The following is a 17,880-nucleotide window of genomic DNA, read 5'->3' on the forward strand; positions in this document are numbered from 1 at the left end:
CGTGGGGTTGAAGGAACTTAGGGGGTTTCATCTTTCCATGCACAGACACACAAGTGTTGCAAGGTAACATACTGGGATTTATTTTTTTCCTCCTTTCAGCTTGTGCGTTTGATTTGGTAGCATTGTAGTTTTGGTCCAAACTTTCAGTTGTCAAATTTTCAGTTGTCAAAGCTAAGCTTTAAATGGAAGTTATAGATATCCAGTGATCTCTTCTGTATTCCTGAAATACGAACTGGAGAAAATACAGAAAACAACCAAAAGGAAAGGAGAGCTGCCAGCATTATGTGGACATTCAGAATGAAGTCAGGGAGTTTACGCTGGCCAAGGGCCAGGCCTGAGGTTGCATGTGTATTGTTATTTTGGAGTGAGGCAGTCCCTTGGTGTACAGGAAATCCATTGTCAGTGTTTGCTCCACAAAAGACTTGACGCAAAAGCTGTAAGTGAAATAAGCACATGCCCTGTGGTCAAATCCATCACTAACATAAGCCTCTGTTACTCTCTGTGTTGAAACAATTTCCCAAAGCAGTGGAAAGGCAGCTCTTCTCAGCGTACAGAGGGAAGGGAGGGCACACACCTATTTATCTTTTCATTTCCGAGGAGGGAGGTAGAATTAATGTGGCTGCAACTAATACAGTTGGATAACATATATCAGTAACTCCTGGTATACATTGTGTATCAAATGCATTAACTGAAACTAGGCCAACAACCGCTCTTATGCTTAGAGCACACGTTGTAGAGTGTGCAAAGCAGCCAGCAGATTTTTTTTCCTCCACAGCTGAACAGATAGTACTTTTGTCTTGCAGGGCAGATGCAATGTGGGTAGCAGTGCAATACTCAGTGGACACTTGTGAAAGTGTCCTTTTTTGAATTCTAGTGAGTAAAGGTTGAACTTGCATGGAGATGATTCAGGCAGGATTTACTTGGTTTTAATGCATCATGTTTTAATTGGTTGTGTACCACCTCAGGATTCTTTGGCTTTACAGAATCACACACAGAATCCCAGAATCAACCAGGTTGGAAGAGCCCTCTGGGATCATCGAGTCCAACCATTGCCCTGACACCACCATGGCAACTAGACCAGGGCACTAAGGGCCATGTCCAGGCTTTTCTTAAACCCCTCCAGAGATGGTGACTCCACCACCTCCCTGGGCAGCCCCTTCCAATGGCTAATGACCCTTGCTGAGAAGAAATTCTTCCTAATGTCCAACCTGACCCTCCCCTGGTGAAGCTTGAGGCTGTGTCCTCTTGTCCTAGCGCTGGTTGCCTGGGAGAAGAGGCCGACTCCCACTGCGCTCCAACCTCCCTTCAGGTAGTTGTAGACTGCAATAAGGTCACCTCTGAGCCTCTTCTTTAGCAGAGCTACATTCTCTTACTTCTCCCCAAGCAGTAACTCCATAAATTGAAAATGAATATTCAGGACAGCTCTAACACAAGAGGTGACTCGCCCATCCCATGACAGCTTAAGCTGAAGCTTAAGACCACAAATCACAGGAGAAAGCAGCATCATTAAAAGCTTGGTTGCATATTTTAGACAGAAGTTTTTCTTCAAAATAGGATTTGTTGGTTTGTGTCTTTCCTCAAGTTGCAAATAAGCCGGAAATAAAATTTCCGTACACCCTTCAGTGGGGAATCCACAGTTCCCCTGAGTCACAACCAAGCGGAGGTGGTTTCTGAAGGAAAGGACCACGAAACCATAGAGGGCAATGCAGGCTATGGTGTTTTTATAACCTGAATAGTACCAATCTGAGGACATTACTTTCAGGATCAACAAAAGTTGGTTTGATTTTTCTGGAGCTGAGCAGCCTTTCGATTAGAAAGGCAGTTGCTGTGGAATAAGAGCGCGGTCATGTGGGACACAATCTGTTTTCTTAAGCAGGTGGACACACCTTAAGAGACTGATTAGTGCTGGTATGTGCTGTACCTCTCTACAAATCGCACTGGAGTCCCGTGAAACCCAGAGGCAGTTATGATGTGGACAGATTACTGCTGCAGGTCACAACTGCTCATGGATGAAATGAGCCTGGAGAAATGGAGAAATAGCCTAATGTGGCAGTTTCCAGTGGGAAACCAAATATGTCATACAGGAGAAAAAGGCAGGGACAGTAAACTTGTGTGACTCCTGAATGCGTTCAGTATCTTCTGTGCATGTCAGGAGAGGGGCTTGCTTTAAGCTAAAAAAAAATGTTTAAAATGTGAAGAAACAGCAGGTTTCTTACCAGAGCTCTCAAACTGAGGTAGCAACCTCTGTTCTGTTGAGCTGCCTTCTGTCAGCTTTTGCTTTGGCATTATGTCCTTTTCTGTAAGAGGAAAATATGCTTTTTCTTTTGTGGGTGTAACGTGGAGGAGAGCAGGAACATCGAGCTTTGCTTCTGATTGATAGAGCATTTTTCTTTCACATGATATAATTAAGGAAAGAGAGAGACTGTGAAAGAAGCTGTGAATGGGTATAAGCTCCAAAATTCACGGACTTTGAAGACCTGCTAAGGATTCCAGAGTTCCCCACATGCACTTTTATTCAATTCCTTATTTGCTGTCAGCAAAGCTTGTAACAAAGCAGAAACCTAAGGGGTTTTTTTCTGATTATTAGCTACTTTGGGAACTCATACACCACAATAACGGAGAGGAAACCAGTGTGTCTTTTGGCTGAAGCCAGGCTGCTTCAACCTGTTTCTAAAGGTTACGGAGTAACATCAGGTACCAGTTGAGAAATGACTCTCAAACCTCTGTAGTCAGTGCGAGAGGAGGGTGGGATGGTAAAAACCTGTCTTTGATTTTTTGGAGCTGATCTCTTAAGCCCCAGGTTCGCCTAAGCCTTGCAGGAGCAACAGATGGGAAAGCCTATGGAAAAAGCTGGATTTTGCTGCTTGATACTAACTCTTTGGCCAGATGGGAAGTTGCTGTGTTCTGCTTTTAAGTGCCATGTGAATGTGGATGAAGTCATAAGCTGGGGGGGGAGGACTGGAGGGAATTCTTGTCCTGCTTTTATTTCTTGCACTGAATGTGGGGAATGGAGCACTTATCAATTAGCGTGGTCTGCTTTCCGCTTCCTCTGCTCAGCAGATCCTTGGCTTACAGCAGGACTGGGCACCATCTAGTGCAGTATTTCCAAGAGTATTTGGTTGAGCCTTCCTCTGCTGAAATCTCATTGGCTTCAGTGGGAGCAGTTAAATCATTCGATGCCATTTGAAAGTCCCACCTTTCGTGCGTATGAAGTACTGCCTTCCTGAGACTGCCTCAGTCTGCTCATGAACTTCAGTCCTTTTGCTTCAGTCAAACCATAACCCCAATAAAAGCGATGTGTCGTCACCTATTGGGGAAATGGATTTTCTTTGGGTAATTTGAGATCAAGTGCACTGGAAGAAAGTATCTCATTTTTAAAGCACTTTGATGCCAGTATTACGTACAGTTTAGTGCATATTGCAGACAGCTCCACTGGTTTCATCAGCGCCAGAGAGATCCTAACAGAGTCAGTAAGAACGAAAGCTGGACTTGGTGTAAGTGCACAGCACTGGGGTTCTGGAGACCTGTGTTACTGGAAGGTTTGTGGTCTGCTCTTTCTAAGGTTTTCTGTTTCTTCCTTTTCTCTCCTTTTCTTTTGCCTTTTTTAGGGTACTAGCTACCTAAAAGTGATCTTAAGCTAAGTTTATTTTTTAAATTTTCTCCAAGTATGAGGACAGTTAAGTGACACCCCACTCACTGACTAATATCTTTGACTATTTGTGATTCTCCCATGTGCCAAAAGCTTCAGGGGTGATGTCACTTTCTAGCTGTGGTCCATTAAGATCTGTAAAGTAATTAAAGTTTGGTGGTTAAAGTGAGCCCAAGGAATGAAGCAGAACAATATTTCAACACAGTTGCTTTTTTTCATCTCTCCTGATGGCCTGTGATTCATTTTGCTTTTTCTTTTGTGCAGATCTGCAGCCTGTTACCTACTGCGAGCCAGCTTTCTGGTGCTCCATATCCTACTACGAACTCAACCAGCGAGTGGGAGAGACTTTCCACGCCTCTCAGCCCTCGATGACCGTGGATGGTTTCACTGACCCATCTAATTCTGAACGCTTCTGCCTTGGGTTACTGTCTAATGTGAACAGAAATGCAGCAGTGGAACTCACAAGACGACACATTGGTAATTTCTATTTCCTTGTTTGCATCAGTGTCTTTCAAGGTGGAATGGGGAGACCTGCACATAGAGCTTTTTAATTAGCTAATTGGCATGCAGCTTGCAATGTCTGAATATCTAGGGTGTTTTAGCAGGCTAATCTTCCATAGAGGAACACTGATTTATTATATTTTTATGAAAAAATACAAAAAATGCACGGAGGAACACTAAAATTACTGCATGTAACAGAGACAGAATTTAAATTTTTACATGCACTCTTCTGTATTTGGATGGATATTAGTGATAAACTTGTGTATTCCTTTTCCCTCCTGCACTATTTTATTTTCTAACTGACTGCCCTTTTATAAATGGAAACTCAGCTCCTTGGTTTTAATCTCAATTTCCACTTTTCCTGCTTATACTGCAAGGTAATTTTGTTTTCATTTAAACTAAATAGAACAAATAAAATTTAAACTAAACAGAATATCCCAGGTTTATGCAATTTTAATAAAAGGCAAAATTAAAAGGCTGACGTCTATCAACAATGAACCTGCTTTTTGTCCTGATTTTGCTCCCCTTTATACCATTTCCTGAGCAGTAAACTTTATACAGGAGAATCTTTCCTTACTTATTTCTAATATGATTTCTAGCACCAAAAAAACCCCAATCCCAAAAAACTCACCAAGATTCAGAAATCAGTCTTTAAATTCAGCGGGCTCCGTATGCTTTATGGAAGAATGAAAGCAAGATATTCAAATAGGAATGTAAGACCACAGCAAATGTTTATTTGAGCAACAAAGACATATTCCTGAAATTTATTTCTTTATTAACTGAGATTTTAATAATTTGCATAAACTCCAATGGGAAATGTTTGTTTGTGCTTGTGTACAACATAATCTCAAGCAAAAAAATTTGAAAACGTTGTGTAATTTAATTCCAAATCACTAAATAAATAAATGAACAGTTGTATCCAGCTGTGCTGACTTTCAGAAAAGGTTGAAAACCATTTGTTAACTGATAAAACATTCATATGGAGAATATCAGAGACATATTTGGAGTAAGCAGGGTTTGAGGTGGTAAATTTATGCCATCCAGGCTGTGATTGACACTGGGGCCGGAGAGTGCAATTCTGACTGTATAAATGGTTCCTTCTGCCTTCCTCAGCTTCACTCGCTCACAGAGCAAATGTATTGCTCCCTAGTGGGAGTACCCAGCGGGCCAAAAGAGGTGGTTTTCATTCTCCATCATTCGTAGTTTTGAGAGCTGTCTAATTGCAGACGTAATCTACGTCTCTACCAGCTCTGGCTGGTTTTGCAGGTGAGTGCTCTAAGCTAAACCCCAACTGTGCCCTGTGTTTCCTAGGAAGAGGAGTAAGACTCTACTACATTGGCGGCGAGGTGTTTGCCGAGTGCCTTAGTGACAGTGCCATTTTTGTCCAGTCTCCCAACTGCAACCAACGCTATGGCTGGCACCCAGCAACAGTTTGCAAGATCCCCCCAGGTAAGGAAGTGTGTCCTATCTGTGATCCCACACGGGCTTCACCTTTTACAAACAGGGACTGGCTATGGAGAGCGAGCTCTTCGTCAAGGTCGGCGTGGGTTTGCTGACCTCTGCTCTTGACAGTCATCAGAAACTTGAACCCTGTTATAAGCAACTTGACAACTCGAGCAGGGCTTTTTCTGTAGCATAAAGGATGAAGGCACTGATAAAGGAAGCTACTGTGCATGCTCCAACAACTGTTTGCACTACATTCATGGCAGTAGAAAGAAACAGTGTTTCAGAATCTAAGCAGAACAATTTGCAGAATCTGCCACTTGTTCCAGGCAGTGTTCTATCAGTCTGTTATTGTATTGTAATTACCTGATAGTCAATATAATTTTGTTTGTCCCTATAAGTAAAAGCATATAACATAAGAAATTTTTCTTAATTATATTCACCCATAATAGATAGAAATATTTACTTTTATCTGTTCTGTAGTAAAACTTTCACCTCTCTTTGTGAATTAGTTTTATTCTAGGGAAATTGTATTTGCAGGCAGCTTGTTCTGGTTACAGCAAACGCATGTCTAAAGTATGCTGAAAGATCACAAGAGAATCTATTGCATCTGTCTAGGAAGAAAATACTTTTTTTTTGTTAAGATACATGCAAAAGAGCTCGGATGAGAGGATGCCATTCGAAAGGGGATTTGGCTGTTTAGCTAGGCTTACAAAAGCTAAATTTTTACAGTTAAAAGTATGTATATATTTAAAAAATGAACTTTTTTATTTAGAAATACTTGAATAAAGATTGTCTTTCTTTTGAGAAGAGATCCACACACTGCAAGCTCTGGCCCATCTTAACGGCCTTCCTTTCTCAGATGCTTAGGAAGCAGCTGCCAGTGTTGCAAACATGACTTAATTCTCCAGCCACATCACAAGAGTCCACCCCGGCTGGAGTCAACATCTGAAGACACAAACAGCCCACATTTCCGCTGTAGATTCATCTAAGGCACATTTTTTTGGACTCCAGCTCTCCCCACTTTTGCCACAGTCTTTGGCCGCCTTCTCAGACTCATCTTCAAATCTTTGCCGGGTTTGAAGGAGTTTCTTCATTCCCATATTGACAAGATCAAGTCGTACCCGCTCCTCCCAGACACAGTCGTGGAGAGACCTGTTCCCATCCAGTCCTGACCTCCGAACACCTTGTGATCCTGATCAAGTTTTTTCTTTCCTTGCCATAGCTTTTTCTCCGTGCTCAACCTGGCCCTGATGCTCTCACCCTTCTTATTTTCACCTCTAAGACTGTGATACGCCTGACACAGCTTCCCTTCCAACTCCTGCAAGATACACGGCCCTTGGGCTGTGCTCTTTTATGGTCACGAAAATGGGTAGTTGTTTCTGCAGCTGCTGAGCTGTTGCCTGCGGTCAGGCTTTGCTGTATGCAGTCTGACCCAAAACAGATGACAGTGTGAGTCCAGCCCAAGAGAGTAGGCTCAGAAGTGACTTTAGAGCAATACAATTCATCACCGTCCAAAGGGTTGTTTTTCAGACTTGGCCCATATGTAATCCCAAACGAGCATTAGTTGTGTGCCAAGTTTCAGAGTTTAACTTGTTATCTGGGAAAAAGCAAGCATGGCAACGCTTTTTTTTAAGAGTTGTGTGTTTATTTGTTTATTTAAACCATGCAGAATGTTGTTATATTTCACCTTTATCACCTAAAAACATTGAACGTTGCGTTGTTCTCAGTCTTTTAGCTGGGACTAAACATTGGGGGAAAACTCCACTTTTAAAGGAAGATTCTTTGGTGTGAAAATTACGTTTAAGAGACAATTACAGCAGAAGCAGCTCTGCTACCAGCCATTTTAACCCTGCTGACTGGTTTCTGGCTTGCTGGAGCACTTTTACTCCAGAACTTCTCCGTTACTTCTGCTGACAGACACCATGTAACCCCAACACCAGTGAGTTCCTATTTTTAGCCTGTACATTCCTTTCTTTCAGGCCCCGTAGTGATCGCTGTTGGTAAGTGTTATGGTCATAGTTAGGCTTTAAAATTACAATATGAGGGAAGCGATTGTAAGGGAGATAGAAGGAGGTTCCACATGAGGATCCCAGGAATCACAGAATCAACCAGGTTGGAAGAGACCTCTGGGATCATTGAGGCCAACCGTTGCCCTGACACCACCATGGCAACTAGACCAGGGCACTAAGGGCCATGTCCAGTCTTTTCTTAAACCCCTCCAGAGATGGTGACTCCACCACCTCCCTGGGCAGCCCCTTCCAATGGCTAATGACCCTTGCTGAGAAGAAATGCTTCCTAATGGCCAACCTGACCCTCCCCTGGCCAAGCTTGAGGCTGTGTCCTCTTGTCCTATCGCTGGTTGCCTGGGAGAAGAGGCTGACTCCCACTTCACTACACCCTCCCTTCAGGTAGTTGTAGACTGCACTAAGGTCACCTCTGAGCCTCCTCTTCTCCAGGCTAAACACCCCCAGCTCTCTCAGCCGTTCCTCGCAGGTCAGACCCTCCAGACCCTTCCCCAGCTTGGTCGCCCTCCTCTGCACTCGCTCCAACACCTCAACATCTCTCTTGAAGTGCGGGGCCCAGAACTGGACACAGGATTCAAGGTGCGGCCTCACCAGTGCCCAGTACAGAGGGACGATTACTTCCCCAGACCGGCAGATCTAGGACTGGTCTCGTAGATCACAATCTGCTGTGTGGGCACTAGCATTTGTCGTTCTCCATCCTGTAATGTGGTTTTCTTCCTTTTCAGCATATGAGCTGTGGAAATGTGGCACCCTTGATTCCTTTTTCTGAAATGCTGAGTTTAAACAATCTGTGTATAGTGTCCCATGGTCTGAGGACATGGGAAAGCAGCAGTGAGTTTCTTTCCATCCTCAGAAAGAAATGGATTTCTTAAGCTAGTGAAGTTAATACCTCATTCTTGTCCTGTTCTTTTTTCACAGGATGTAACTTGAAGATTTTTAACAACCAGGAATTCGCCGCTCTCTTGGCTCAGTCTGTAAATCAGGGCTTCGAAGCCGTGTACCAGCTGACCAGAATGTGCACGATTCGCATGAGCTTCGTCAAGGGATGGGGAGCAGAATACAGGTGAGGCCTTTGGAATGAACCTTTGTGGTGTGCTTGTGCTTGCCGTTGCCACTCCTGTATTTCACAGCCTAGGAGAGTGTTCCACAGAGCTTCTGTACCCGGCTTTTAAGATGTGGGGAAGATCTGCATTACTGCTACTCTCTGTAGTAACGCAGATAGGTTGTAGTTGTTCAGAATTTTCTTGGTTTTCCCATCCTATTTGTGTGAAACATATATCATGTGATATACCTGGAAGACCACGTGCATTTGGTCACAGCTTTGTACGAACCAAGAGCTTCAGCTGAAGCACAGTAGATAGATCCAGATGGCCTGTGTGGGAACTAGTGCGTGGTTTTTCTCGTATATGTGATAGTTTGAGAGTCTTATGACTACACTGTTATCAGGACAGGATCAGTGTGAGTGCTTCCTAGTAGATATGGGTTGGGTTTGATGCTTCTTTTAACAGGGACTAATGGGATTAAAATAAAAGCAGATTGGCTTGAAAATTTATACTTGGAAGAACGGTTAAAGTTGCTGCAAAATTATAATTAAATCTCCTCATCCTTTCCTTAGTGCTTGTCGTAGGGCAATGCTTAAATGTGACCAGAGGCAGAGGGAGAAACAGGGTTACTACTTTCCCAGTGAATATTTCAGACAAAAAAGGAGATGCAGTTGGGTCTGATGTTTGGGATTGATGATGTGGTGATTCTGACAACACGGGGACAGCAGGACAGCACGAGGGACGGAGTACTCCAGAGCTTGTGTTACTGTCACCCCGCTGCGTTAGCGAGCAAACGTCCCCAGCGCTTGATAGTACAAGTAGGAGAGGCAAAATCCACTGGAAAATGAACAAGGGAGAAAGCTGACAAGGATTTAAGCCAAATGGGATTTTGAAATACTTACTTGACTGTGTCCCCTTTACATCTGTGGCCTTATTTGAAAATCTGGGGGCAGCCCCTGCCTCCTGGAGCAGCAGACGGGGGAGATGCCGTAGTATCAGCTGGAGCCGGGGCCCTGCACGTTACTCTCCTACTTTCTTCATTTCTCCAGATGTTTGGAGTCCATTTTGTTTTGAAATTGTCTTGCACCCAGGCCAGAGCATTTCAGCCCTGGCTTGCAGCCACAGCTCGTAATGAAATCCAGATGAGCGTGACTTACGGAAAGTCGACCGTCCCATTAGAGTATTGTAGTCAGTGAAACCCTACGCTCGCGCTGACCGCGCCGAGGCTGCTCCCTTGCTCCTTCGTTTCCTTGCCACAAAATACTACATCTGATTGCCTTGGTCAGAGCACGTTTATTTGTTGAACTGATTCATATATGAAAACGTTACTGTGAGAGCTGCATCTGATTGAGCTGCTTAGCCTGCTGAGCAGTCTGGTGGGGTGCTCAGTGCTCTTGTCTGCCGGGGACTTGGTGGAGGGAAGGGGGAGAAGCCAATTGCATAAGCAGCCTCTGTGATACAGAGGTTCTTCTCTGTCCAGTGAGAGCCTGGTGGAGCAGGCTGACGTCATGGAGAGCTTTGAGGGTTTGCCTTTCTGAAGGGCTGGAGCCGAAGTGCTGGTCATCCAGGTGGGAAGGCAGAATGAAGTTTGCCATGATAGATTTGCAGAGGGCAGAAGTGTGGCGGCCCCACGGGTAGTGGTTTTCTGTACAGGGTTGTTGGACTGCTCAGTGTTAGCCTGGTTTCAGGCAGCAAAGGGGAATGCTCTGTGTTAGGGGACACTACTTTTTCCTGGGACCTGAGAGGTTTGTTTGCTTCTCTGAAGCTGACAGAGCTGCTCTGCTCTCCCTGTCCTGCAGCCCTCCTGCCCAAACCGCTCAGGAGACGCCCTTTAACGCAGAGCACTGACCGTTAAGTCGCTGTACAGAAGCCCTGCCCATACGCCCACTCCTGGGGCATCGCCCGGCCTGCCAGCTCCGGTCAGCCGCGTGGAGCTGGGATGGGTGGGGTGCCTCCGGGGACCTGCTGCCATTTTCAGCTCGAGGGATGAGAGATACGGATTCACCAACAGAACCAGTTCCAGCCCTCGGCCAAAGCCTCGCGGAGCCGTACCCCGAGCCCCGCTCCTCCACCCCGCCGGGAAGGGGCAGGGATGGCGTTGGGACCACAGGGCAGCCCCCAGAGCACAGGGACTCTCCCCTGAGGGAAGGGTCCCCTTTTCAGCAGCCGGCCTTGCAGACTTCGGCTCCTCCCTCCCACAGACAGATTCCAAGGACAGTTTCTGTGGGAAATGAGGGTGTAAAGCAAGGCTGTTTCCAGGCTATTTCTCTCTCTTCATAATCTTCCTCCTCCACAGCAGCTGTCCCCGCCTCTCTGCCTGGAACAAGACTTCTGCCATCTCCTCTCCCCTTGCCCTGTGCCTTGGCCTCCCTTCCCATCCTTTCCTCCTCATCTCTTCTGGCTTTACCATCTGGAGACCCTCCATGGGAGGGAGAATAACAACGGAGAGACAGATAGGAGAGGGGGAAGGTGCTTTGTGGCAGGGGAAGGTGAAAGCATGGTGTGTGCTGACCCTGCGAGGCATCCCCCTCTACGGCCACAGCCGCCAACTTTTGAGGGATTGTAAAACACATGGTTTAGTACCTTAAAGATCATCTAGTTCCAACCCCCCTGCCACGGGCAGGGACACCTTCCACCAGACCAGGTTGCTCAAAGCCTCATCACCAGATGCTGCCTGTTTCCAGGGATCTGAGTAGTAAATAGGTTATACAGCGAGTTGCTCCTTTGGGATTGTAGATGTAGAGAGAAGAGGTCGGTTTCTAAAAGGAGTTGGCAGCACGGGCCAGCAGCGTGTTGTAGAGGAGAGAGACGTTCCTTTGGCCCCACATGCAAGACTATTGTCTAAGCAGGAAAGAATGCTTCAGTAGCTGTAAAACCTTTTCACATTTGTAAAGTTTAGTAAGTCACATTTGTGTTCTTTTTTTTCTTCTCTCCCCCCCCCCATCCCCTTCTTTCTCGCAGGCGGCAGACTGTGACCAGTACTCCCTGCTGGATCGAGCTGCATCTCAACGGTCCTCTGCAGTGGCTGGACAAGGTCCTCACACAAATGGGCTCCCCGAGTATTCGTTGTTCCAGTGTCTCCTAAGGAAACACCTCCTGGGGGTGGGTGGGGGGAACAAAGACTCTGGAAAATGGAATTGGCTTAACCCTTAGCAAAATGCATAGTGCATGGAAAACAAATTCCCAGTTATTGAAGGGAGGAGGAAAAAAATCTGCTAAAAAAAAAAAAAATATGGGTTTTCTTCATTTTTGTTTTGTTTTTTAAACTAAATACCCATTTAAGCCACTTCCACTGAAACTATTAGCACTTTGGTTACAATGCTACGGGCCATTGCAGTTAGAATTCGAAGCTGAAGTTTTTCACGACAAAAAAACTGGACTTTGTTTCAGCGGAAAGAAGCCAGTGCTCTGCCTCCAGCCGTCACTCAGTGCTGCTGTGGGCACCCAGGAGCCACCGGCGGCTCGGGGGAAGCTTTCTGTTTGCCTCCCACAACTCCAGCTTGTGTCACGCAGCACCTCGGAAAACCAGATACCATGGGGCTTTGGGGTGACTCTTGCTCGTGCATTCCTGTCGCCACCCACCCGATCCACGCCTGTCCTCCCTGGGACTGCAGCAGCAGGGGGAAAGGAAGCGTTTAAAGCACACACAAAAACTGAATTCCCCCAGTAATGGTCCCAAAAGGAATGAATTCTCCCACGCTGGACTACTAAGGAGGCATCTCTGCTTCATGCCCGAGGGATGCAGCTGATCCCCTGATGGTCGCAGACTGGACTGACATGAAGCAACAGGCCACACTTCAGGCTCCTCCTGATATTGCTGCAGCGACTTTTGACGTGAGCTGCTCACAGACAGACGTTCGTCACTGGGGAGCTCTGCCTGGATTCAGTTAAGCCTTCGTTATCGTGCAGTCTATTTGCATTAACTACAAAGTTTGTATTCTATTTTCTCAGCATGTTGAATGGTATCTGCCACTTCGGAAGCCTTAGGGGCTTAGTGAATTCGACGTCCAGGTCTGCTCTAGCGATGGAAGCGAACAGGCCCTTGCTGCCACTTCCAGCATCTGCAGTTTAATAGGTTATCCCATGCTGTCACACGTGACGGCGCATGAACCAGGACATCTCAGACACAAAAAGCCTCTGTTTAGAACTTATTTCAGCTGACTAAACTGCTCTGAGATGTGGTTTTGCCTGGAGAAATTGGGAGAGTGTGTATTTACTTGTATTATAAAATGTTCATTTTAAACATACATGCTCCAGACTGTTTAATATTTTTTTTTTCCCTGCAGCAACTCTCATGGCAAACAACTTCCACAACTGGAAAAAACTCTTAGCACTTGTTTTTAGGGTTCAAATTTGCCAAATAAGTCTCATAACTTTGTCAGTGCTGTCCAGTTATCTGTTTCTTTATATCTGCATCGCATATCACATGCATTTGTGCCAAAATATTAGCAGGGGGAGGGCAGAAAGTGATAATCAGTTTCCTATGGAAATCTTTTTTTCTTTTTAATGTATGAAAGACAAACACACAGGGTAGATCTGGCTCTGGGAAGGACAGAATCACACCCAGAATCACACACAGACTGGACAGACTCGGATGGACTTTACAGGGGTTTGTGTTAAGGCTTTAGTCCTGCAAACTTTGTGCTCCCAGATGGGAACGCGAGCGGCTCCGCTGAGCTCGGGGGCAGTTTTCCTGCCTGCTTGGTTGAGGTTTGCAGCTTCAGAGAGAGGCTTTTCCCACGTGCCTGTTGCTCTCAGACCGCTCCGTTTATCAGCCCCACCACCTGGTTTGCAACAAACCAACACTTCTGGACCTGAGGCAGCAGCGAGACGGGGTACGAGGGCCCCTTGTTGGGTGGACACAGGACCAGAGAGGCTCATCGCTGGGGTTTGCTTTACCAGGCAGAGCAAGGGATGCTTTAGAGGGTTTTCTTCCAGAAAGAAGAAATGACATTTTGTATCTGAAATTTAAATTCTGAGAAAGATTTGTCAGTGGTGGGTGTGCTCCTGAATGGTCCAGGCACTTCTGAATATCCTCTTGCAGAATTGTGACGGAGCTTTCACTGTGTGACACGCCTTGTATCACAGCGCTGGAGGTTTGCTAGGATTTTTAATTTTTTTTGTTTAGTTTTTGCAATGTGTCTGGTTTTAGTTAAATCTCTGATTGCACGGACTTGTGCAATAGGAGCATCTCTATAAAATACTATTTTCTAGCCACTTCAAAAGCAGGTCTGTGTCATTGTGGACTGATTTGGCATTTCAGATACAGGTTTCTAACATCGTTGCAAACCAAAATCGATCCTGACTTTTGTGGAAGTCCTTGACTTGCTGTTTTAGTGAGAGAGGGGAAAAAATCTGCTCTGTAAAACGGCCCCAGGTTTCCTCCCTGAGTGTCTTTAAGTCATTATTTGCTTATTTTAGTGAGCAAACTGTTTGCGTTGTCCACGTAATCGTGGAGGAAGTTGGATTCTGTGGTGCATTTAAGATGACACCTTAAATTCCAGTGTCAGAGAGTTCATTCCCTGTGTGTGCAGGAGCCCAGCCTGCCCCAGAGGCTCGAACCTGGAATAAACCCTGGCTTTAATAGGAATTTGCACACAGAATCACCTCCTCAGCCAAACTAAGAACTGGACCTGGATTTCCACTAGGAACCAGATTAGTATCTTCTCCTTGATAAAGGATAATTAATTGCTGGCCATTATTAATAGATGCCTTTTGAAAAACAGGATTCAGATGATGAACAAAAACTTTAATTAATCTCACCTCATCATCCCTTAAGTAAAATGACTTCAAATGGAAGATGTAAGCTGCTCTAGCAGGACAGTTAGATAAAACTGAGATTATCTCCACTGAAGTATTAATTTCCTCTCCTCCCCTTTGTTTGCCTTCTCACTAATTCATAAAAGCTTCGTGGTTTCGAAAGTTACCTTATAAAGTCAGATGGAAAGTCCTGTTCCACACAACAAATGCAGAGATAAAGGCTGGGGACGGGGTGTGAGCCGAGGGCTGTTACGGCTGAGCTGAAACGTGCTTAATCACCCCCTTCACGTGGACACTAACGAAGGGAAGAGGCAGCGTGGGGCTGGGATTATCGTAGGCAGCCGTGCCCGGAGGTGCACGTGGCTGCTGCTGGGTTGTACTTTTTTTCTAGAACTTTATTAAAGTAGCTTTGATATGTAGCACAAATGTATGCGATCGGCCATGCCCTAGCTTAGATTACACAGCTCTACTGGAATATCTTCTCATTTAAGGGTAGTCTGGGCTAGTTTTACCAGGATTTCATACATTTTTGTTACTCGTAGAGAGTCACTAGCAGGAACTTTGACTCTTTTTAATTGGTGTAGCCGTACACAAGGGCCTGGCTGCTGGCAGATGATATTGATGGCCTTGTGGTTTTAAATGACTGTGGTGATTTTTTTTTTTTTTTATTATTATTAACGTATTGAACTGAATTGCAGTTTGTATTTTGTGTTAAGCTTATCTTAGAAGTTATCCAGTGCTGTCCATTTGATTTCATCACCAGGAATCAGCATGTGTATGGACAAAGATGGAGCAATCTAATCGTAACAGATTTCCTCAGAGCTCTGGCCACCTGTCTACACCATGCAAAGGCTGGGGGTAACCTTTGAGAAAGAGTTAAACAAATTAGTTTCCTCTCCCATCCAGGACTCCATCTCAAGCAGCAAACATTGACATCCGTGCCCTGTGCTACTTACTAACTGGAGAAGCACAAGGAGCAAAAGGAACACAGCGCAGTGAAGGACTCCAGCCGTGTCACACCCATCCGTGAGCTTCCCTAGTTCTCCAAGGTACTGGGTAGGGAGGAGGAACGGCATTTCCCAAATAAGCTGGTAAGCTAGAGTGAGAAATAATTAGTCGCTATATAGTAGCTGATTGAGCGGTATGGTTAAGAAATTCAGTATATGTTTTTTATTATGTACATGCTTTTGTATTTATGTTGTCTTTCTGGAATATTCAGATGAATCAAATATTTAATTTTTAACAGAAAGGGCAATTAAGGGTTCAGAGTATTAAATCTTTCACCTGTTCCTTTCTGGTGGTTGCCAGAAATGAGGCAGTTACTGATGTGAGAAGAAGAGACTCGCCTCAGAACTGAGCAACAAACCCTGGCGAGTAAAACAGAACGAGGACGTGGGCAGCAGGAGCCTTTGCCTGAGTTGCTGCTTTATCCTTCCACAACCAGTCAGGTTCCCAGCTGGGCCCTTGCCTTGTGCTCTTCGGGTCTGTTCAGATTTATGAGGCTTTAAAAAGACAATAACCTGTTACTCCATAAACGTCTTGGTTCAGCTTACGTTTCCTCCGGTACGTGGGTACTAGAGGAGTCTGCACCAGGCTGCTGCTCCCTCTCCCAAGGCAGGCAGCCGACTTTCTTCACACTAGACTGAACTATTCCCCCGTTGATAGATATGTACGAGCATGTTTGCGTTAGTGTTTAGCTCTTCTTAACCTGAGATTGTATGTTAGTGCCCGACCTGCTTTAGCTTGTTACGCATTACTCACCTATTTTGTTACTAAAGGCCTGTACTATGTATGCCCTCTTATTTCATACGTGAAACTGTAAGTTCTATTTTTGACATTTTAATAAACTTTGATTTGAAAACTGAGGCTCATGAGAAAATAAGGATATTGTAAAAATACACTTAAGGACACAAATTGAAAGCATTTGCAGTTTGAAAGCATGGAGAATTCAGACACAGCAGCATCTTTAGGCACGTGTAATGAAGGTTGTTCCCAGTAATTGGCAAGAGATCTGAGTTACAGGTAAGATCTTAATTGTTTTTACAGTTCGGACAGTTTTGTTCAAGAATTTAAAGCCAGATATAAAAAATAATTTTAAAATAGCAACTAATTATTTTAATTAATGGGATTCAGAGGTGACTAGAAGTGGAGCGCTGTGGCTCAAAGGATTTATTATCAAATTGCTGGAAAAGTCAGATGTAGCTGAACATTCACTCTAACCGGGCTGTACTTTTCACCTTCTGGCTGTGGATTAGGAAGCTCCATGATCAGAAGCGTAGGAGCAGCAGTGGAGTGTTTACTGCTTTGTCCTCAGCATCTTGTCACGAGGCAGACCCTAAAATACCTCTGGTGTCTTTGTGTGGAGGAACTGAAGGCACAGGTTTGGCCTCTCAGTTTAAAAGTGCCCCAGTGTTTATCAAATCGGAGAGGTCATGGTCAGAAGAGACGATGGGAGGTCTCTACTCCAACCTCATGCTTGATCCAAGACTCTCACCAACCCTAGATCAGGTCAGCTGGGCTCTTGTCCAGATAAATCTTGAAGAAAAATCTTAACAGAGCTTCTGCCCACCTCCTCCCCGGATGAGCTGTTCCACGGCTGCATTATGTTCCTAGTGGAAAACTTTTCCTGTCTTCATCTCCCAGGCTGCACTTTGGCTGTTGCCCCTTGTTGTAAGGGCCACGCAAGGAGGCCAGCGCTGAGTCAGAAATTAAACAGCAACTGAGCTTGAAGGGTGGCGGCTGCAGGGTGGTGGAGCCCTTCGCCCCCACCCTGCTCAGCTGTAGAGGATGGGATGCCATGGACGTGTCCCTGCTGCTGCCGTCCTGTCTGGGGCTGTGCCAGGAGGTGACTCGGGGCCACGAAGCGTCCAGCGAAGCAGCTGTTCCACGAGCGGGCAGGTAGTGGGGTCAGGTGCCGTACGGGGGGGACAAAATACACGTGTGCTGGCATCCAGCTGGCCCCAGAGAGGGCATTCTCCAGATGGCGTCACCGAGCCAAGGCACACGATGATCTAATGCTGTGAACTAACGGTCCTCCTCGGGTTTCACCGAGACTCCGATTTTTTTTTTTGTTGTTTTTCCTGACAGAGGATTTACGAGAATATTTTTTCCACTCGCTTTTCCAACAATGTGGTAATAAAAAGGTCTCGTCCAGGTTTTGGACTGGGGTTGCCAAAACTCGAGTGTGATGTAGTAAATCAGCTCTGAGCTGCGAGTTCTGCAGTTGTCACCTGAATCTCTCACGGATTGCAGTACCCCGATCTTCTCATCTGCACTGAAAATGGGAAGCTGAAGCCAAAGAGAGGTTTGATAATAAATGAAAGATCTCAAAGCCTTAGCGAAAAAAAAACTGCACAGAGGTTTCAGTTCAGGCACCAGCTGGGTAACAAGGGTTGGTGTGTACTGGCAGGAAAGCCCTCTTGCAAGGGCTGTCCCAGACCGTCACCAGGACGGGCTG

General features: G+C 45.5%; 1 protein-coding gene across 1 annotated transcript in view; it reads left to right on the plus strand.

Annotated features, from left to right (window-relative positions):
• SMAD3 (SMAD family member 3) overlaps positions 1-16,284 on the plus strand; it is an 81,343-nt gene extending 65,059 nt beyond the window's left edge. Inside the window, exons 6-9 of the mRNA XM_068410098.1 lie at positions 3,914-4,126; positions 5,462-5,599; positions 8,539-8,683; positions 11,625-16,284. Of these exons, the coding sequence (XP_068266199.1) occupies positions 3,914-4,126; positions 5,462-5,599; positions 8,539-8,683; positions 11,625-11,748 (620 nt within the window). The 3' untranslated portion in view covers positions 11,749-16,284. The remainder of the gene's footprint in view (positions 1-3,913; positions 4,127-5,461; positions 5,600-8,538; positions 8,684-11,624) is intronic.
• Positions 16,285-17,880: the final 1,596 nt, after the last annotated feature.

The sequence above is a fragment of the Nyctibius grandis genome, chromosome 11 (assembly GCF_013368605.1).
Source record: "Nyctibius grandis isolate bNycGra1 chromosome 11, bNycGra1.pri, whole genome shotgun sequence".
NCBI lineage: Eukaryota > Metazoa > Chordata > Aves > Nyctibiiformes > Nyctibiidae > Nyctibius > Nyctibius grandis.